The 21,076-nt window shown below is 34.2% G+C and overlaps 3 protein-coding genes across 6 annotated transcripts; 2 read left to right on the forward strand and 1 right to left on the reverse strand.

The window, feature by feature from the left end:
- Positions 1-1,072: 1,072 nt before the first annotated feature.
- Positions 1,073-8,385, reverse strand: AP-1-2beta (adaptor protein complex 1/2, beta subunit). Of its 4 annotated transcripts, XM_018545687.1 has the most exons (13): positions 7,855-7,872; positions 7,598-7,707; positions 7,248-7,360; positions 6,371-6,541; positions 4,977-5,003; positions 4,630-4,875; positions 4,169-4,429; positions 3,542-3,964; positions 2,625-3,309; positions 2,185-2,437; positions 1,738-2,089; positions 1,437-1,628; positions 1,073-1,209 (listed from the first exon to the last, which is right to left on the reverse strand). In XM_018545687.1, exons 3-13 carry the CDS (start codon positions 7,353-7,355, stop codon positions 1,135-1,137), a joined length of 2,793 nt encoding a protein of 930 aa, XP_018401189.1. In that variant the 5' UTR covers positions 7,356-7,360; positions 7,598-7,707; positions 7,855-7,872; the 3' UTR covers positions 1,073-1,134. The 4 variants fall into 4 exon arrangements, with proteins under 4 accessions (XP_018401189.1, XP_018401188.1, XP_018401190.1 ...); XM_018545686.1 differs by lacking the exons at positions 7,598-7,707; positions 7,855-7,872 and adding an exon at positions 8,139-8,384; XM_018545688.1 differs by lacking the exon at positions 7,855-7,872 and having other exon boundaries at positions 7,598-7,723.
- Positions 8,386-9,671: 1,286 nt separating this feature from the next.
- On the forward strand, positions 9,672-11,358 carry LOC108778281 (uncharacterized). The gene is made up of 4 exons (XM_018545412.1): positions 9,672-9,842; positions 10,166-10,352; positions 10,699-10,833; positions 11,043-11,358. Exons 1-4 carry the CDS (start codon positions 9,701-9,703, stop codon positions 11,356-11,358), a joined length of 780 nt encoding a protein of 259 aa, XP_018400914.1. The 5' UTR covers positions 9,672-9,700.
- A 3,260-nt stretch (positions 11,359-14,618) lies between these two features.
- On the forward strand, positions 14,619-18,855 carry Snr1 (SWI/SNF related, matrix associated, actin dependent regulator of chromatin, subfamily b, member 1). The gene is made up of 6 exons (XM_018545568.1): positions 14,619-14,754; positions 15,279-15,747; positions 15,829-15,956; positions 16,032-16,344; positions 18,405-18,581; positions 18,672-18,855. The coding sequence occupies exons 2-6, from the start codon at positions 15,296-15,298 to the stop codon at positions 18,709-18,711; spliced, it is 1,110 nt and encodes a 369-aa protein (XP_018401070.1). The 5' UTR covers positions 14,619-14,754; positions 15,279-15,295; the 3' UTR covers positions 18,712-18,855.
- The last annotated feature ends 2,221 nt before the right edge of the window (positions 18,856-21,076 follow it).

A 21,076-nucleotide genomic window follows, 5' to 3' on the forward strand; every position in this document is an offset into this window, starting at 1 on the left:
CTAAATAATTGTGTGTGAATTTATATATTACGAATGTAATTCTTCGATTGCGCGTCGAAAAATTTTTTCAGACTTGAAACGCATTACTAATAAATTACCGCGGTAATTTCAATTGACTAACAATTTAACGATTATTGATGCTATTTGCGCATCTTATATCGATCTTGATAATGTTGAATAAAGCCAGCGGCACACGGTGCTTGTTTTCCTGCTGGATTGCTAGCTAGATCAGATTCTTGCCATCGGATTGGCCACGATACTGGCACTTTCAACACCGCAGCCAATACGGTGGCAAGATTCTAATCCAGCAGGAAAACAAGCACCGTGTGCCGCTGACTTAACTTATTAAAAACTGTAAATAATTAATTTTCCACTGCGAAAAACACCTCAGCCGGGAATCGAACCCGGATCTCTGATATTCCGTGTGAGAGTCCTAAGCCTTTAGACTACAGAGGCAGTTTTTCGCAGTGAAAAATTAATTATTTACAGTAGTTTTTAATAGATTATTCAATATTTGTAAGATCAATATATAAGATGCGTAAACAGCATCAATAATGATTAAATTGTTAGTCAATTTAACTCGCGATATTACTGCGGTAGTTTATTAGTATTGCACTTAATCTAAAAAAAATTTTCAGCGTGCAAGAATTACATTTGTAGTATATAAATTCACATGCAATTATTTAGAAGCACCCGTGATCCAGCTGTAGCATTCTCATTATTTAGTTTGAAATTTAGTGATCCAATAAGAATTAATATTATTTATGTCCTCGTTAAATAATTCAAAATAATCTGAAGGCTTAATATAGTTTCCAATCAATAGTATTGTATAACATGTCAAATATTGTACAATAATATTGATCATGTACATGCTATATGTTTTACATATAAAAGTATAAAAAATTGCAAAAATAAGAACATAGATGTAATCATAAATCTTTATTTTCATACACGCCCATGATCGTTTTTATAATAAATTCAATCTATAACTTCCTGTATTTCAAGATGCACTCGAGTTTCATGCGGATGTACATAGATAGCTTCTATAAATAATCTGCTGCGCATGTTCGCATTTAATTTTTTTAAATAGTTTGCATTTTACAGCAATATCCTAATTGACGAAAGAAAGAAAACTTAAGAATGTAAAATCGCATTGTATGATTGAAATACTCCAGGAGCAACTTCTACGGACCGAGATTTCAAGGATAGCTGCAATAAAAAAAAGATTGATAAAATTTGAGGTAAATATAAAATGTATAAAGTATCCTATATAACAATTCTTTTATATAATCATCTTTGTGACAAGCAGCTGTTAAAAAATGTACACTAAGTCAAGATAAAATTAAATTCGATCTAAGAATCTAAACTAACAGCTAATTTCCGATGGTAATCATGTTGGTAAGATTTAAATATGATACTTATTATATTAAGCGTACCGTAACATCGGGATTGCCCGGCTGAATTTTCAACTCGTTCAATACCCAGACATTGTTTGTCAATTTAAGAGACTGATAAAGCATATCCTGTCCTTCCACATTCCTCTTCGCAATTGTGAAGACATTATTCTGTTGCATTTTTTGCACCACTTGATCCGCGGTCAACATTACACCATTTAGCGTATATTGCACCTGTAAACGAAATATATTTCTTAAAGAATCTTTTTTTTCCGTTTATTAATAGATCTTACAGCATACAAGCCATTTTTTCGACAAACAGAAAAAACAAGACGAATAATACCTCATTCTGTGCAGGTATATCTTTCCAGGTAGAAAGAAATACTCTCTTGTCCAACTGTCCATCTTCCGCAAAGTATACATTCATAGGTACAATACACGCGAAGTAGAAAACATCAATATTGTTCTTGATAGCAACTTGCAGATTGTTCAAAGGCTCCATACGTTGCACTGCACCCGCAGTGGACAGTGTCATATTCGCTTCTATACTCGATCCGGGACTCAGGGGAGCTGGAACTTGCAACGGGGCTGCCGGCGTTAAACCAAAGCTATTTTTATTGAGCTGTATCGCGAATCCTCCCATAGGCTGCATCGCTTTGTTCGTAAAGGTCATATCCATACTAATTTGTCCATTCCTACGACATATTTTGCATAGTATAATTATTTGCGATCGAAGGGATGTATAATAAGATGTCCTCATTCATTTTAATATATCATTTATATTAATTACTTTCTCGAAAACGTGCCCCAAATATCAAAACCTTTGCCCTTTTCAGCTGGTAACCAATTAACTTTGGGAGATATAAAAGGCGTGGGACCTTGGTTGAAACCGAATATGTCGCCGAGCAGACCCGTTGTGCTCTGAGAAACGGCTGGGGCACTCGTATTGTCGTTCAGGATTCCATCGAGACCACCGCCCAGAAGATCCAATCCTATTCCCGAAGACTGTTGTGCAGGTGCCGGTGTGACCATTGTCGGTCCACCTGCAACAAAATAAATCAAGAAGTAGATAAAGTAAGATGGTTTTATATTGTTTATCTGCGACTATAAAATAAAAACAATACGCTTGCAATTTTTAGAAGCCAAAACACATTTACACAACACATATTTTTTAAATATTATTACACGTTTTTCTAATTTTAATTTTACTTTTAATTTAAATTTACTTACCGATATCCATACTGAGGAGATCGCCAATTAGGGAATCCTGAGCAGGTATGACCTGTGCGTGGGTTTGTGCAGTTGTTCGAGTAGACTCCTCGTTCGAGTTGCTTCTAGCGGGCAGTGACTTTCTTGCGCCAGCTGCTCTGCCTTCTACAAATGCAGTAGGAGGTTTGTGATATACAGATGCTAAGCTTGAGATATGGCAAATCAATTCATCCAATAATGTTGGCTCTAGTAGATCTGTCTCCTCTGAGATTAAAGGTTTTTCCGCAAGCACTACTTCTTTAGCCGCTGCCGGATCAGTACTCAACAATCGCCAGTAGATAAAACCGCGGTCTCGCAGATCGGGATTGTCAGAATCTTGTGTGGCCAGGCTGAGCACTTGTTGAACTAACTCCTGTGTATCCGTGGGCCTTTTAAGGAACAATTTAACAATTGCGGTGAGCAACTGCAGCTGTACTTGTGTGTTCTCGTCATGAAAGCCTTCCAGGAAGCTTTCCAGCAATTCATCAGCGTTGTCGATACGCTCCGCATATTCTCCAATAATCCATATCATAGAGGCACGTGCTTCAGGTTCATCTAGCGTGTCTAAATTCTCGCATAAAGTTGAAATTATGCTTTCGTATTTATTAGGATATTTGCGGAAGATGTCTTTTATTACCACAATTGCTTCTTGAACAACGTAATTCACCTGAGAAAAATTAAAACTATCAATAATTAACTAATTTAGAAATATTAAATTTCAATATATATTATATGGTGGCTCGGGATAAGAAACTTGTAGTGTCTTTCAGTTTTTGAACATGGCCGGAGACACTACCGCGTCTCCTGATATTTAAAATATTCAAAATATAAAATATATATATTAAGGACATATACTTAAAAATTTGATATTTTAAGATGTCTGTAATATTTTTAATTACTTTTGTTTGTATCAGGTCTAGTAACGTGGAGACACAACGTTCTGCGGACGGCTCGACTTTTATGGCGCAGCGACCAATGGCCCGCACAGCTTTCCTCACGAAGTCTACATCGACCTCGGTGGCATATTCCTTCAGTTCCGACAGGACTTGCGCGATATTGGCCTGTGACGCCAGACGAATCATTATGTCCAGCTTCTCCAATTTTACATAAATAGGGTCATTGTACTTGACGAAGAATACTTTCATCTCATGTTTTAGAATATCTGGTCGTTTTTGCACGATGAGATTAATGTTTCTTAATGCGACATATTGAACTTCCGGTTCAGAGCTCAATAATGTAACGAGAGGAGGCGCTAATTTCTTTGTAAGTGTGCCGACAAAATCCGATTCAGACTGCAGCATCTCCATTAATTTCATTAATACCTAAAATGACGAAATAAATTTAATTAATATAAAATTATTTCTCTCAAGCAAAAAAGACATGAAAATTTAAAGGATTCAAGAGAAGACATTGTGACCAATCCATTCTTGTTAGTGCTTAGATGTTGATACTAATATTGCACAGAAATTTAAATAAATTGTATATGATAATCAAATTCTTCTCCTGTATTATTTATCTGTATTTACTTTGACAGCAGAAAGCACGACTGCAGCGTTAGCATGCGCCAAACGCGGAGTGATCCGTTCGCAAATGCTTTGCGCTTCGCGATCATCCTTGGGCGAGTAATTCGCTAATGAATCCAGGATGAAAACTTGGCCCCATTCCGTACACTCATTAAGTGCCGTTAGAAGTTTGTTTATGGTCTGCGCGTTCATTTCTACTAACGGTTGACCGCTCGGACTGGCCTCGTTGATCTCAGACAGAGCAGCTACTGCATTTGCGACAACCTAATAACATTCAACATACATTATCCATAGCACTATTATTTTCAGATAACAATGAATCTTAATCTTTTCTACTTAACAATTTTTTTTTACTTTATTACCATTTCTAATATTTTATTAAATATCTGTATAAATAGAATGTTTTAAAATGTTTGTTGTATTATTTAAGTTATCAAGTTCTGACGTTAAGAAAGCTTACATACCATTGGATTGCTATCAGATAGGAGATCCTTCAATTGATCCAGGAATCCCTGGTCCTCGACTAAGGCCGCGTTAATGTCATAAAGTTTGGCGACGCACACGGCTGCGGTCTTGCGTACATACGGGTCCTCATCCTTCAGGCATTTGCGCAGCGGCTCGCACAGATACTCGGTTATCTTGTCGACACGTATACAGCCCATCGTGCGAACTGCCAGAGCGCGAATCAGCGGATTTGGGTCCTCGCAGTCCTGCGCAAAAATCGGGCAAGCCAGGGATTCAAGTCTAGTCACAGTAGTGGCTATCTATCTCAACCCATAAACTTTAACAAAGTAGAAAGTGGCATTGGTACCTTTGTCATCGGAGATGTCGCTAGCTCCTTTTGCGTGTCAGAACGAAAAAGGTCAAATTGGTCACCGTCACCATTTTTCATTAAGTGTTAAATACTATACTTATCAGCCATTTAAAGTAGTGTGTAATTGAGAACTGATCATTTTTTAAAGAGCACGAGGTATCATTCTTCGTTAGTTCTTTCTTTCTTTTTCTTTACAATCGTTGTGACATAATTTTGCGAATAAAGAATTAAGAATTGTGTTACACCAATATTAGCACCATGCAAATAAAGATAAACGGTATATTGTCCAACATATATATAGAAAAATATATTTACAAATATTTATATTAATTGCATTATGAGGTATTATTTGTAACACGAGAATTACATTCATCAGATACACTGAAATTTTATAAATATAAAATATATTATTAATTATATATATATATATATATATATATATATATATATATATATATATGATACAAAATGCGTGCATTAGTAAATATTATTTTTATATAAGCACTGATTTGTAATACACAAATACGTATAAAATAAACATTTAAGGAATCACAGTTTTCATGCTGCTGCACATTAGAAATTCACGAATAAAAAATTAATCAAGATTAACGTTTGAACTGTCATTCCTCGATTTGAGACGATATTGTAACTGCAATATAAGAATCAATTTAGTATATTTATATTGTAGAAAAAAAACAGCACTGTGAAGAATATTTGCTTCAAGTGTTTCGTATGTAGATGAAAAATTGTGTGACTTTTCAAAAAAAAAGTTACATGCTCAATTTCGAGAAACAAGACATATGTATCAGTGCATTAGCGTGAGAAGGAGATAACGAGATTTTAAATTACTTTATCAGTTTTGATAAACTAATCATGTATCATGGATATATAGGTAAATATAATGGTTTGCCTAACGAAGTACATTCTGGAATTTGGTTCTGTAACGACATTTGCAACGAAGTAATTTAATAGCCTCTTTTATTTCTAAAAAATATAGTATTGGAACAACCAAAATCCAAACCCGTGCCCTTTGAAAAATAAACAATTCAGTCTCAATGAAGGAAAAAGTTACATTCCGTCCCATAATGCAGACAGCTCTGTGCAAACTGTTATTTGCAAAGCACAGTCTGTATATAGTGCGAGGCACGCTGTAAAATGTAACACAGTCAGGATGATATCCGATAAAGGAGATTATATTTACAATCGGACAGTCGTTATCGGAAAAAAAAAATATATATATATAACGACGGATAATTTTCTAATTTGTCTCTCGTTACAGACAGATTCCGAACATCATCCAAGTGTCATTAAGAAATATGTAGAGGATAAAGGTGCGTTATATAGTAAAATTGTGATGACGAATTGAATGATGAGTTTCTAAGCTACGTTACCTTGACGAACGTGTTGACTGCCATGATAGCCATGTCCGGTTGGCTCTTAGCGTAGTTCATCAGGTACAGGTATACCAGCTTTTTCAGTTCCAGATTGTCGGTCTGCATGCAATTCACCACATCAGGAAATAGTGCAGACACATCTTTTCCTACTGTCATGGAAGCAATGACCTGGGCAAACAAATGGATATCTTTGTATTATTAAACAGTGCAATGTATCATAATATAGGTGACACTGTGAATGTAACATTCTTAACAAATACATATCTATTACATTTTCATTACTATTAAAATTAATTAATCTTACAATCCCCCCATGAGGCATTTAACTGCTATACTATACATGTTTTTACATTACATAGGTATTATTTATTATTAAAATAATTTTTATTCTATATTGATTATATACTTCACTAGTGTAAGAAGCATAGTGTTGCAATCATAGACAAGTACAACTTGCTAGACTACATGCTGATGCATTACTTTTTTAATACGTTTTTACAAATTAACACACAACAAATGTTTTTCATATGCAAACATATAGATAACATTCTTAATATATTAATAAGTTTAGAATGATATCACTGGTGTATCAGAGGATTATAAAATAATTATAAAATAAAATATAATTATAAGACAAGAAGAATATTATTGGTACAAGAAATATTTTTGTAGAGAGAAATCACTGGAATTATCAATACTTTAGTTCCTTCACCTTAGGGATTTTGCAACTTACCTCATTATCCAAATATATTACCTTTTATACAAGTGTTCTGCATGAAAACGCTTACTGTTTGCATAATATTATAGTATTACTAGCAAGACTGAATTTTTTTGAAAACAAAAAAAAATACAGTAACGAATTTTTTTCATTTACCTTCTTCACAGCTTCCTTTTTCTTTTCTTTCTTCTCATTGTTCAGTTCTGACTTGAGCTCAAATATCTCTCCCTTCTTCGTAGTGGTAAAATACTTTGAATCTGTCATCTTGTCTATAGAGCACATGTAACAAATATAATTAATATAAATTTGTAATCTCAAAGAATATAACTATAATGTGTGTCACTTGTCAAATATACATAAAATACAATAAAACTCTTATCTATTTTTTATCAATTCAACAATAAACAACTTCTTATATCATTTATATAATAATAAAAAAAGAATAATTATTTTATCATTAATAATACACAAATCTTGTTTTAAGAAATTAAGTGTTGTTAATTTACCTCAAAACGTAATTATAATTTAATAACACCAAACGGACACTAATAAGATCAAAGTTGAGAGAGTGACGTGTGTATATAGAAATGTCAAAAATTCTCGCCAGCCGAAAAATCTATGGAGAGACAGCAATAGACTTCTATACACTGGAAAAAGAGAGAGAGAAAGAGAAAGAGAGGAGAAACGAGAGAGAGAGAGAGAGAGAGAGAGAGAGAGAGAGAGAGAGAGAGAGAGAGAGAGAAGAAATTAAATAAGATTTCACTATATAGCGAACTCGGGACTGGATCAATGTCCAGAATCTATGGTGCCATAGCGCTAACTCCCCCGCCAACGAATCGAGCTGTCATTTAGCGACGAGCACTGGTCGAGAACCGAGGCGGGGGATACCTCAGGGAAATAGATTATCGCCGAGCGATAAGCGAGTGGCGTGCGCGCGCACGTCATAATAGAATGGAATAAAAAGAAACATTACGTAGAATCTCGAACGGTTGCATCTGAAGCGGGGCCGCCGTTGCAGCTGCTCTCGCGTCTTGCCTCATTAATTACCTGTCTATTTAACAGCTACTGACAGCGGCGGGGAGAAGGGGCGAGAACGGTCGAGAACGAATCGTTTTATCCGCGAACTAAGACGGATGACACCGTTCGCCCCCCGGGCAACTTTGCGCTTCTGCTACGTACAATACCGGGGACACCTTCGTGACACTTCGCTGGTTTGCTACAGTTTGCTACAGCACGATTATCAGGGGCCACACAGGCCTCGCGCACATGTAGGAGAGAGGAGAGGCCGCCGCCTCCAGTTATCGATAAGCGACTTGGTTCTGATTGGCCGTCCCAGCTCGTGGAATGCACGTGTGCGCTCGGCATTAAATTCGTTATCTCAAATCAGTGCTCAGAGCTGAGAGTCAATTTAGATTATTATTAATTTAATAAAAGGTTAATTTAATCGACAAAATTACTTAAAGCTAAATAAATACGGCTGATTAAAAGTAAATTCTCACTTCTCTTAATATAAGTAGGCTCGGAAATAATTGAAAAAATGATGACATTACCGATCGATATGGCTGTCGCCTGTCATCGTTCTTCAATTATCTCAGAGTTCATTTGACAGTTACATGAAAAACTCTTTTAGCTGGCTATCTTTAGGGCGGATTCACACTCTTGACGCAAAAGCGGAAAGCAGAAGAGCAGTAGCCAATCAGAATTCGCTCTGATAGTCGACTTTAGGTTGGATTATACTGGCCGTAATCTGTTAACTTATGCTGTAATCTGTAAAAATTGACCAATTATAATCGATTATTCCCCTCTCATTCGACTGTGATTGGTCAATTTTTACAGATTACGGCATAAGTTAACAGTTTACGGCCAGTATAAATCAACCTTTACTGTTCCGTTCCGTTATTTCTGACTCCATGTGACTAGAGACCTAGAAAACAGAGATGCGTCATTGAAGGGTATAATATCGGACTTAACCTAACCTAATCTTTCTACCTTTTGCATCAACTGTCATCAGCTTATTGGTCAAGAGCACTTATATTGAATTAAAATGGCGGTGGTTACCTAACCCAACCGACGCAATGTCGCATCTCTGTTTTCTAATTATGCAAAAGTCTGTGTTGGGGCTTTATAATATCGGACTTAACCTAACCTAATCTTTCTACCTTTTGCATCAACTGTCATCAGCTTATTGGTCAAGAGCACTTATATTGAATTAAAATGGCGGTGGTTACCTAACCCAACCGACGCAATGTCGCATCTCTGTTTTCTAGGCCTCTACATGTGACTTCACCCTAAGGACATGGTATAAAGCTGCGTTCGGCAATGCAAATCCGAGGCGTCGGAGTGCTCTTTTTCTATAGTGCACGTGACATATACTATAATATAAGAGCACTCCGACGCCTCAGATTTGCTATTACCGAACGCAGCTATAGAAGGTGAACCATTCCGGTGGATGCGCAGTGGATTGAGAGGAGCGGGGGTATGTCAGCCAATCGGAGTTTGGGCAATTTGTCTGATTCAAAACGGAGCAGTCAGTCGCATCGTCGCATAACATGAACATTGATGCACAGTCAAGATATTTTGTGTTTTTATATGACAATTTCGATTGCATTATGCCGACGTGCTGTGTGATCAATTGTAAAAATAAGAGTGGTCGCGGCAAAGAGAAAATAAATATGTTTTCTTTCCCCCAAAAGCCGGAACTGAGGAAGCAGTGGCTGGAAGCCTGTAAACAAACACATACTTCAAAACAATGTGAGTATTATCGACTATAAAAAACATTATATTTCCTAAATTTTTTATTCTAATGAAGATCATTGTATTTAAAAAAAATTTAAATCTTATAATTTATTTAACAATCTGAAACATTACCTTCTTAATCCTACTTTAATTCGTTATATCTTGTAATAGTCGAAAATAATTAATATTTGATTCTTTCGAAATTTTATTGTGATGTTTTTAAATATTAATTGTTTTCAACTAATGCAAGATATTTTATTTCGTTTTTTGTTGTTATATATGTGTTTGTTTTATTGTTATTTATTTCGTCATTACATACTAACAAACCATATTTTTAGATGTTATTTGTCAACGACACTTTTTGCCTGAGTGCATCGAAGAAAAGATGACCCAACAGCATTCCGGCAGACAACTAAGATTGATGCGTCGTGTTAAAAGAAACGCAGTTCCAACTGAGTTTTTGGATCTCCCAAAAGAAAGAAAACGTAGTCGTCAGAAGGAAAAAGAAAACCAGTTGAGTATAGGGTAAGTTAAACGTTTCTTATCGAGTTAAAGTTTTGATCAATTAATTATTTATCATAGTTCAAGACATTTTTTTTCAAAAAATTTTAATTTATGAAAAATCATCTTTTGGTCACATATTTAAGACGGATATAATGTATCGATTACCATTACAAAAATGTTAATTTATTTGTAAATGGTTGTACCCTCGATTGTCGTTCAATGATCGATCATTGATCTATCGTAACTTCAACTGGATCCTTCCTTTGTACTCCACGTAATGTTATACCATGTTTAAAATCTACAGGCCTATTTTAACTGAATTTATAAGTTATTACAGTGACATTCAAATATTTGTTTATTCTTACAGCAATGCTCCAATGCCATCGTACAATGATCTCCTGTCTTATGCGAAGAGATTTGCGGGAACAGAAAGCGCAAAGCAAGAAGAGCCGATGATGAATGAGCATAATCAGTCATTGGAATGTGCAGAAACAGGACCATTGTATGTATCTATATTTGTTATAAATGTAAATGCATCTTCTCTTATGTATGTCAATACTAATTTGTCCTTAAATATTCAATAACATTAAATAATTCTAAAAAGTAAAACATCATTACATACAAAAACAGTTGTAAATATATTAAATTGTATGTACTTTGCATTAATTTTATACTATCAATCAATAGGTATATTTATTGTATTGTTTATAGATCTGAACAAACAAATAATAATGTAATAGCTATGCTTCTGCATCGATTGGAAACCCTCGAAGAAGAAAAAAAACAGGCCGATTTGAAAATAGCTCAATTCAGCGAAGAAATTGTACAGCTAAAAAAGAACTTCAAAGAAATGCTTACAAATAATGCAAAGATTATTGCAAATCTGTCCGAAAAAAATAAGGAACTGCATAAAAATTTGGCCGAAACACGTAAAACAGATTCCGAGATTGCGAGTGATACACTTCGCATAGTTTTTACTCCTGGACAAATACGAAAACTTACATCTTCAAAGAACAAGCGCGCATAAGGTGGTCAGCTGAAGACATATCTTCAGCAATCGCTCTCCGATGCCTTAGCAGTAGGGCGTACAATTACCTAAGAGAAGCAAAGAATTTTCCCTTACCTTGCGTTCAAACGCTGAGAAACTGGACTGCGAAATTTAGTGTTCAATCAGGCATTTTAAAAGATGTCTTGAAAATAATGGATAAAAAAAGCTCATCAGTTATCGAAGCTAGAAAAGCTAATTGTATTGTGTTTTGATGAGCTGTATATTTCTAATAAAATGGATTTGGAACGTCGGCAGCAGAAAATATATGGACCGTATAAGACAAGCCAGTTCATAATGACACGCAGCTTATTTGGTAATTGGAAGCAGCCCATATTCTATGATTTTGACAAACCGATGACAAAAGAAATATTAATAGAAGTTATAACGCGTTTAGACCAAATAGGGTACACCGTTGTAGCAGTCACGAGTGACTTGGGACCAACCAACGCAAGGTTGTGGAAAAATATGAATATAGGAGTAGTGCTTCCAATAAATGCGCAAAAAAATCTCACAGATTCAATGGAAGAATCGGCTGATAAAAGATGCTTCTACATCCATGTGATGCAAATAAAAAAGTGTTTGTATTTGCCGACATGTGTCACTTAATTAAACTAGCCAGGAATCATTTGTTCGATTCCGGATTTATTTTAGATGACCAACTAATAAACAAAGATATTTTCGAAGAGTTACTTACGCTTAATTACAATGAGCTGAAGATAGCCTTCAATCTTACAAGGCTTCATTTAGATGTGAAAGGGAACAAAAGACAATCAGTCAAATTAGCTGCGCAAGTCTTCTCCAATAGGAATGCAAAGGCAATTGAATTTTGTGGTAAAAGAGGATTTATCAAGAACAAGAAATGGCAACTTATATCAAACGTCATAAGCCTTTTCAACCAATGGTTCGATATAATGAATAGCCATGGAAAATTCGAAAAGCACAGTGATTCACGTGCATACGGCGTAGAATTAGAAAAACAAAACACAGTTCTCGATAAAATGGATGATGTTATTACGAAAATGCGCTGTCCAAAAAGAAAGGCATTGCTACCTTTTCAAAAGGGTATCCTATTATGTAACCAGTCCCTTAGGCAATTGCTGCAATATTTAAAGGAGACGTATTCGACGGACGAATTAAGTATTGATTATATCATTACTAGGCGTTTGAGTCAAGACTTGTTGGAAAACTTTTTTTCTTACATTCGGGCCATGGGATCAGCACACAACGATCATCCTTCTCCGGTAGAATTGCAGAACCGCGTCAAATGGTATATACTTGGGAAACATTCCTCGTGCGTATTGTCAAAGAACAGTAATATCGAAAATAAAACAACTTCGACTTCTTTACTGGATGTAGAAGATGTGCACGAAGATGCCTACGAAAATGACATATTTGATTTCGAAGATCTAGAGCTCGCAAAAGAAGCAAAAATGTTGATGGAAATTGAAATGGACACTTGCACGATTGACAACGATGAGGAATGTGAGGAATTTAACGAAGGAGGTAGTACATTTGTTAATATAAAACTGTTACTTTTGAATTCATGTACATATTAATTATACACTTCCTTCTTCGGTACAATATACAACGTAGAGTATTAATTAATTGTAAGAGTGTAACTACAATAAAAAGAATTGTATATTATTGTATTACCCATATTATCTAGATATTATTATTATAGATACTATAATAGTAAAATTATTATTATACAGGAAGGGGCATTTAAAACAGGTCACCTGAATAACTCGCTTGTTTTTGACAATAGAAGAAAAAGTGTCAAACAAAAGTTGCTTGGTTTCGAGGGGCACATAATATGATGTCAATAATTGTTTTTTTGGTGGAGGCGCTAAAAAGATATGAAGGTCACCTCCACTTTTTTAAATGGAATTATGTAATTTTTTTTAGATAACGTGATTCCTCTAATTATTTTGCATATAAAAGTATTCAGGTAGAGATACCAAAAAACTAATAGTTTTTGAGATATTTTACACTTTATTTTGATACATACTAACACAAAATGTTTTAACTCGTAAACTGTTGACCTTTTGATTATCGTACCTTAATACTTTTGTGAACAGAATAATGAGATAAATTAAATGGTGTAAAGGAAACACATAGTTGCTTTAAAAAAAATATGTATACAAAATGGATAATTTTTTAAATACGCGTTCCAAAATTCGATTCTGTCAACTGAGTATCTTTCATCCTTGTTGTTTGCCAAATGTTGAACAAAGATAAAACATATTCGGAGTTGACAGAGTCGAATTTCGGAACGCAACCCAGGGGCTCTATTCTTGAAAAGAAACGTATACGAAAGTCTAGGGAAATGCTATAGTATATGTTACGTATACTATAGTATTTTCCTAATTTTTCGTATACGTTTCTTTTCAAGAATAGACCCCCTAAACGTGACCAATGCGAAGCAAAATCCTGTTTTCTGATTGGTTGCAGATTTGCCGTACGACGAAAATCGGATGCAGTGTGAATCCAGCATAAAGGAGCCATGCTTTTACGCAAAAGCATGAAGGAAGATATAAGGAGACTCCACTCAGTCTCGCCAGTCTACAAAACATGGACCCATTTTAGGTTTCGAGTTCAGTTTCCGATTCTCAACACTCGCAGCGCTCGTGAATTTAGTAGTGCTGTGCATAATAAGTGCGAGTAAGAGAAATGATCAGAATTGGAAACTGAACTCGAAACCTAAAATGGGTCCACTTTTATTTTACGGAGTGGAGTCTCCTTATATCTTACTTCCTGCGCAAAAGCATGGCCCTCAGTGGGCACGTCAGTGGACTCAACAGTTGAGTGAGCGCTCTCTGTTATTGGTGTATTCTTCTAGATCTAAAATTCTGATTAGATGATCTAAAAAAATACACCAATAACAGAGAGCGCTCACTCAACTGTTGAGTCCGCTGAACGCGCCCATTGGCTATTGCTCGCCGCTTCACCGCTGCGCCGCTCTGGTCTGTAGGCCCTTAAAGGGCGACTGTTACCAACGCCGATTAAACGCCGATTAACTTAATCAATGATTAGTCCATTGGAATTGTCCAATCGCGTCTGTCGTCAAAACTAAATGGTAAAATGCAATTGGTCAATTCCAATCGACTAATCGTCGATTAAGTTAATCGGCGTTGGTAACAGTCGCCCAGTCCACCAATTCAACGAATCACAACGTGCAATCACGCCTTCGGTATTGCACTTTTCTTCATGTTCGTTAATCTAAGAACATAAGAAAAAAATTGAACCTCAATTCGTATGCGGATACTGTGATCGTATGTCGGCGTGTGTCTGATCTGTGTTTTCAGGAAAACGTAAACAAACGTACGAGGAGAAAAGGTTTATGAGAGCGAGCGAATGAATTATTTCTATTGTCAGGTACGACAGAAAGAACTTATAAGGTTCGAGATTGCTTGAAAGTGGTTATTTCAATAATGCCTGTAGCGTTGTCGACATTGTTCATTTTATATCGGCGGCAATAAATATTTTATCGCTGTGCTAATTTTCATAAATTCGACATTTAAAGTATTAAGAGGAAAATAGAATCTAGATAAATTTCATGATTGAATTATGTTAGTAGAAGCTTCGTGTTTCGTAGATTTACTGATTATTATATCTATAATAAATGTAATATAAGTCTTTAGCTTTTTGCTCTAAACTCTAAACTTTGACTTCTTTTTTTAGAAAAATCATTGCCTTGAAACATAATCTTAAGTTTTAAGCAAACTTAGAGCATAGTTTTACAGTTTAGATTTTGGAACAAGTTATTGTCACAGTCTAGAGCTCAGAATTTAAGGTTACATTTATTATAGATTAGGTTTTATTCATCAAGTGCATTTTTTATTTAGATAATTATAGAGTAATAAATATGCCTATTTGATCTATGGTTTTTCTAATTGCAGTGAAACTAACTTTCAAAATGGCATTACGTACCTATGGAGATAAACCTATAAGTTTTCAAGTAGAGGAAAATGGAGAATATTACTGTATTGGATCAGAAGTTGGCAATTATCTGCGTCTCTTTCGCGGGTCTTTGTATAAAAGATACCCTGGCATGTTCAGGAGATCTATAACCAATGATGAACGTAAGAAATTAGTAGAACTTGGTCTGAGTCAGCACGTTCTTGCATCTAGTGTTTCGCTATTACGAGCTAGTGAGGTGGAAGATATTATTGAGGGCAACGATGATAAATATAAAGCCGTGTCAGTGCATTCAACTGAACCACCAGCACCTAGAGAAGGTAAATCCAAGAAGTCGATGGCTTGGGTACCTAGTCTACCGAACAGTTCACATCTAGATGCAGTTCCTCAAGCTACACCAATAAATCGAAACAGAGTGCACAATAAAAAAGTTAGGACGTTTCCATTATGGTAAGCAAAAAAGTACTTTGAAAATTTTATATGAAATTCTGTTGTGTAATAAAATTATGACTTATTTTATTTCCAATATAGCTTCGATGATACAGATCCATCGGCAAACTTGGAGAATGCAGCACAACAGGAAATGCTGGTTCCAATACGTTTAGATATGGAAATTGAGGGCCAAAAATTAAGAGACACTTTTACTTGGAATAAAAATGGTATGTAATTTTGATATCCAATATCAAGGATTTTAATAAATTACAACAATTTAATGTATCTAATATCTTTGACAGAAAGTCTTATAACACCTGAACAGTTTGCTGAAGTACTATGTGACGATTTAGACTTAAATCCATTAACCTTTGTTCCTGCAATCGCACAGGCGATAAGACAGCAAATAGAAGCATTCCCTCAAGAAACAATTTTAGAAGATCAATGTGATCAGAGAGTGATAATTAAATTAAATATACACGTGGGTAATACTTCTCTAGTAGATCAAGTAGAATGGGATATGTCTGAAAAGGAGAATAATCCAGAGAAGTTTGCAATGAAGCTTTGTGCGGAACTTGGCCTCGGCGGCGAATTTGTTACTGCTATTGCATATAGGTAAAATACTCTTCTTATTTTACAATTGCATAATTGTGCTCTTGCTTCATGTAAAATAATATCATTTTTGTTATCAAAATTATTACATTAGAGTTCATTATAATAATAAAGTTGATAATTTAAATATCACAATATTAATTATTTTGGATACTAAAAATATGAGTATTATTTGATAATGAAAAATTATATAATAAATAAATAGAATAAACGAAGAAAGAATTACCGCCTATAACGTTCAAAGGTGGATCAAAGAGCTTATTATAATTATGCGTGAATTTTTATATACTACATATGTAGTCCTCCCATAATTGCACGCTGATAACATTCAGACAACGCATAATTACTACAGTAGTAATATCACCAATTTTTACTTAATTAATTACAATTAAATATGAAGATGATAAATTAAAATTCCGTAAATAGTTAGATCTTTAATTTATTCTTGATATTACGAAAAGTATCACATAGTTTTGGCGTTTCGTCCCGGCTTCCATTACTGGACTCATCAGTAAGGTATTGTAATGAAAGCTTACCTTATACGCCTGTGTTAGATGTTAAGTTGAAATACTATATGAAGAAATATACGCGTGTCAAAGCACTTACGAGAATTTGAGAATATCTATAGATCTCTGATGGCGGGTCGACGTAGTGATATTTTTCGCAATATTTATTTTAAGTAGGAATAGCGTCTTTTACGGCTGACGCGTAATAATAAATATTAAATAATTAATTAAAAATTGGTGATATTACTACTGTAGTAATTATGTGTTATGTCTGAATGTTATCAGCGCGCAATTATGGGGGGACTACATATGTAGTATATAAAAATTCACGCATAATTATAATAAGCACTTTGATCCAGCTTTGACCGTTATAAGCGGTAATTCTTTCCTCGTTTGTTTGACAATACGGTCGTTACAAAATTATTTAATATTTATAAATAGAATAAATTAATAAATATTAAATTGGTGATATATATTGAATTGATATTGATTATTACTCAAGTAATATGGCGATTAAAGAGTCAGTAAGAATTTTCGTTTCACAATAAAATATATAATCAGTCATCAATAAAATTAATTCTAACAATATTCGATATTAATCGTCTAAACAACCATGATAATATAGTAAAAATATTAATATAAAAAAATATAAAGAACGTTACAGTTTCGGCTCTCGGATTGAGCCCTCTTCAGACATGAAAATTCGGAGGATAAAATCAATCGCTAAAAAATCGTTCAAGCCGTTTCCATTTCTGATCCTGTGAGTCCTCATTGAAAAAATCGACATTAAAGTTGCACACGATTGAAAAGTCGTATGCATGACAATATTTCAATAAAATTAAACAAATTAAATCCGCGATAATGTTATTTAGGTGTGTAGGCGTGGTTACAATAATATACGTTAATCAAATGCAATAAAAACCAAACAATTGAAAAGAACTCTTTGCAACAATTATGGACATTGTGTAAGAACGATTTATAACGTTGAAGAAACGATGTAGACTGAGCAAGACAGGTCCATAATTGTTGCAAAGAGTTCTTTTCAATTGTTTGGTTTTTATTGCATTTGATTAACGTATATTATTGTAACCACGCCTACACACCTAAATAACATTATCGCGGATTTAATTTGTTTAATTTTATTGAAATATTGTCATGCATACGACTTTTCAATCGTGTGCAACTTTAATGTCGATTTTTTCAATGAGGACTCACAGGATCAGAAATGGAAACGGCTTGAACGATTTTTTAGCGATTGATTTTATCCTCCGAATTTTCATGTCTGAAGAGGGCTCAATCCGAGAGCCGAAACTGTAACGTTCTTTATATTTTTTTATATTAATATTTTTACTGTATTATCATGGTTGTTTAGACGATTAATATCGAATATTATTAGAATTAATTTTATTGATAATGACTGATTATATATTTTATTGTGAAACGAAAATTCTTACTGACTCTTTAATCGCCCTTGACACTATTTTGTTATTTTTATACAGCGAGTCCTTGTTTCTTTTTTATTAATTTGTTAAGTAATATGATTATATTTATTGATAGTGTACGTGGCCAATTATCGTGGCATCAAAGAACGTATGCATTTTCTGAAGCACCTCTACCAACTGTAGAAGTTCCCTTTAGACCTCCATCAGAGGCTGATCAATGGGCACCATTTTTAGAAACCTTAACAGACGCAGAGATGGAAAAGAAGATACGCGATCAAGATCGAAATACTCGGTAAGACATGAATTTTGTAGAAATACACATTAAGTTTATCGCGGAGTTGCAGACATTTGATTGATCGTTCATTTTCTTTTTTTATTTCAGACGTATGCGACGTTTAGCAAACACAACGCCTGGTTGGTAGAAAAAGCACATCTAGAAAAAGAACACACTTCATACCCACATCTACATTCTTCAACCAATTCTATCATCCTAATTTTTAGTATGCCCTAGGCCGGAATCAGACTATTGAAGATAGAGATTGAAAATTAAAAATTGAAATTTTACTAATGGGAACAAAGAAATTTTGGTTTTTTTTTGTTTTGTCAAATTTAAATTCTTTAATCTTCAGTCTCAATTTTCATTACGTTGTCTAATGCCGGCCTTATATAAGATTTATAAGTGCTATATATATAATTTTTATTAAGACATCGTAAAATATAAAATGTGCGGAGGTAACTATTTGTAAAAATAACGAATACATGGTTGCGTTTATTTAGAGGAAGAATATACAATAACTGTATAATCAAACATCATTATGGAACATTCTTATATATAGGATATTCCAGTTCTAACGAGTCATTCTTTAATTTAGAATCTACTTTTTTTCCATTTTTATATAATTAAACAATTTTTTTGTAACTTAATTTATTATAACAGTCAATTTGTATCATTGTATGAAAGGAAATTTTTATATTGTACGTGCATATAGTGTGATTGAAAACGTACGTACATATCATATAACACCTCAATCGAAGTGTGATGATGGCTGACTGTGATGCAACCTGAACAGTAAGAAATTAAAATTGTTTTAAGAAAATTATACACTATATCAAATATATCTTTAATATTTTATTTGAAATCTGTCAGAATATATATTACAAAATCTATTATATTGTTGCAATTATCTGTTTTAGTCAGCAGTGTCGACGAGATAACAGATCACGTGATTATACTTATTTATGATAAATGATTATCACAAAGCACATGTCCCAGGAATTATTTTGGCATCTTGTTACTCATGCGAATTAACATCTCATTATATTGTCTGAATGGATTGAATACAAAAGGAAATCTTAAAGCAAAAGACAGAGTTACGCTTCGAGATTTATGATCGTGGGCGAATGTATTGCAATGTAAATTAGTTGCTTTACTTTAACATTATTATATCTCTTTTTCTACTTGTGTATAAAATGTAAACGTAATACAATGCTCTACTCTTTGAAGAATTTAGATGAAGGTAATCGATTTCATGACGAAGCATTCCTGTATTTAGCTCTGGACTATGAACTCGTCGATAGTAGAACTGCAACAGGTCTAATTGGTGCCTTCGTCAAGATGTTTTTTTGTGGCAATTCCAACTTTTACTTGCTTTCTTATTTTTAAAATATAATTTAACACCTCATTCTTTTTCCACAAAGATACATACTTGATTAAATGAAGCGTTTTAACAATTATTTTAAAGCAGGCTGATCGTTGTATTGACAAAAATAATTTTTTTTTTTTAAGTTCTGTTACGATCTTGTGATAATCTCTGTGTGTGTATACACACAGAGTGGGGCATTTAAAACATGTTACCTGAATAACTCGCTTGTTTTTAACAATAGAAAGAAAAGTGTCAAACAAAAGTTACTTGGTTTTGAGGGGCACATAACGTGATGTCAATAATTGTTTTGTAGGTGGAAGCGTAAAGGATAGGCAAAGGTGTTTTTTTTATTTACAGTCTGATAGAGCATTTTAAGACAAATGCAGTGACCTATAATTAAAGGTCATTCAAGATAACGCAAGGTTAATAATGGAAAATAATTGAATAGAAAATAAATTGTTTCAAAGTACTCTTAGAATAATTTCGTGTCTTTTTTGCTTGTTGGTATACCGCTAATCGTTCACGTGTATCACGGTATGTAAATAAACATTGAATCGCACATAGCATTATCTAAATATACTGATCAGTTTGAATTTACATATCTATCGATCGAAGTGCGTGACTTGCAAAATATAGATCATCATAGATGAAAATCATATGGACTTTTTCGGTTTTCGCAGGACGTGCACTTCGATCAATAGATAAATTTAAACTGATCAGTAAATATGGATAATGCTATGTACGATTTAATGTTTATTTACATACCATGATACCAACAAGCAGAGAAGACACGAAATTCAAAGAGGACTTTGAAACAATTTATTTTCCATGTAATTATTGACCTAGTGTAACCATGAATGACCTTCAATTATAGGTCACTGCATTTGAGTTAAAATACTCTATCAGATTGTAAATAAAAAAACATTATTCCATTAACAAAAACACCTTTGCCTATTCTTTACGCCTCCGCCTACGAAACAATTATTGACATCACGTTATGTGGCCCTTGAAACCAAGCAACTTTTGTTTGACACTTTTCCTTCTATTGTTAAAAACAAGCGAGTTATTCAGGTAACCTGTTTTAAATGCCTCACCCTGTAATATGCGCACACACACATACACATGATTTTTATTTAAAAAAAAT

The sequence above is a fragment of the Cyphomyrmex costatus genome, unplaced genomic scaffold (assembly GCF_001594065.2).
Source record: "Cyphomyrmex costatus isolate MS0001 unplaced genomic scaffold, Ccosl1.0 scaffold5, whole genome shotgun sequence".
NCBI lineage: Eukaryota > Metazoa > Arthropoda > Insecta > Hymenoptera > Formicidae > Cyphomyrmex > Cyphomyrmex costatus.

Bases quoted from the DNA above. Each gene is read 5' to 3' on its own strand.
- AP-1-2beta (XM_018545686.1), bottom strand. From the start codon at position 7,355: ATGACAGATTCAAAGTATTTTACCACTACGAAGAAGGGAGAGATATTT. The intron at 6,542-7,247 runs GTAAATGAAAAA...TTGTTTGCCCAG, and splicing joins AAAAGGAAGCTGTGAAGAAG to GTCATTGCTTCCATGACAGT. The intron at 3,965-4,168 runs GTAAATACAGAT...TCGTCATTTTAG, and splicing joins TCGTGCTTTCTGCTGTCAAA to GTATTAATGAAATTAATGGA.
- Snr1 (XM_018545568.1), top strand. From the start codon at position 15,296: ATGGCATTACGTACCTATGGAGATAAACCTATAAGTTTTCAAGTAGAG. The intron at 15,748-15,828 runs GTAAGCAAAAAA...TTTCCAATATAG, and splicing joins GTTAGGACGTTTCCATTATG to CTTCGATGATACAGATCCAT. The intron at 18,582-18,671 runs GTAAGACATGAA...TTTTTATTTCAG, and splicing joins GATCAAGATCGAAATACTCG to ACGTATGCGACGTTTAGCAA.
- LOC108778281 (XM_018545412.1), top strand. From the start codon at position 9,701: ATGCCGACGTGCTGTGTGATCAATTGTAAAAATAAGAGTGGTCGCGGC. The intron at 9,843-10,165 runs GTGAGTATTATC...CCATATTTTTAG, and splicing joins AACACATACTTCAAAACAAT to ATGTTATTTGTCAACGACAC. The intron at 10,353-10,698 runs GTAAGTTAAACG...TTATTCTTACAG, and splicing joins GAAAACCAGTTGAGTATAGG to CAATGCTCCAATGCCATCGT.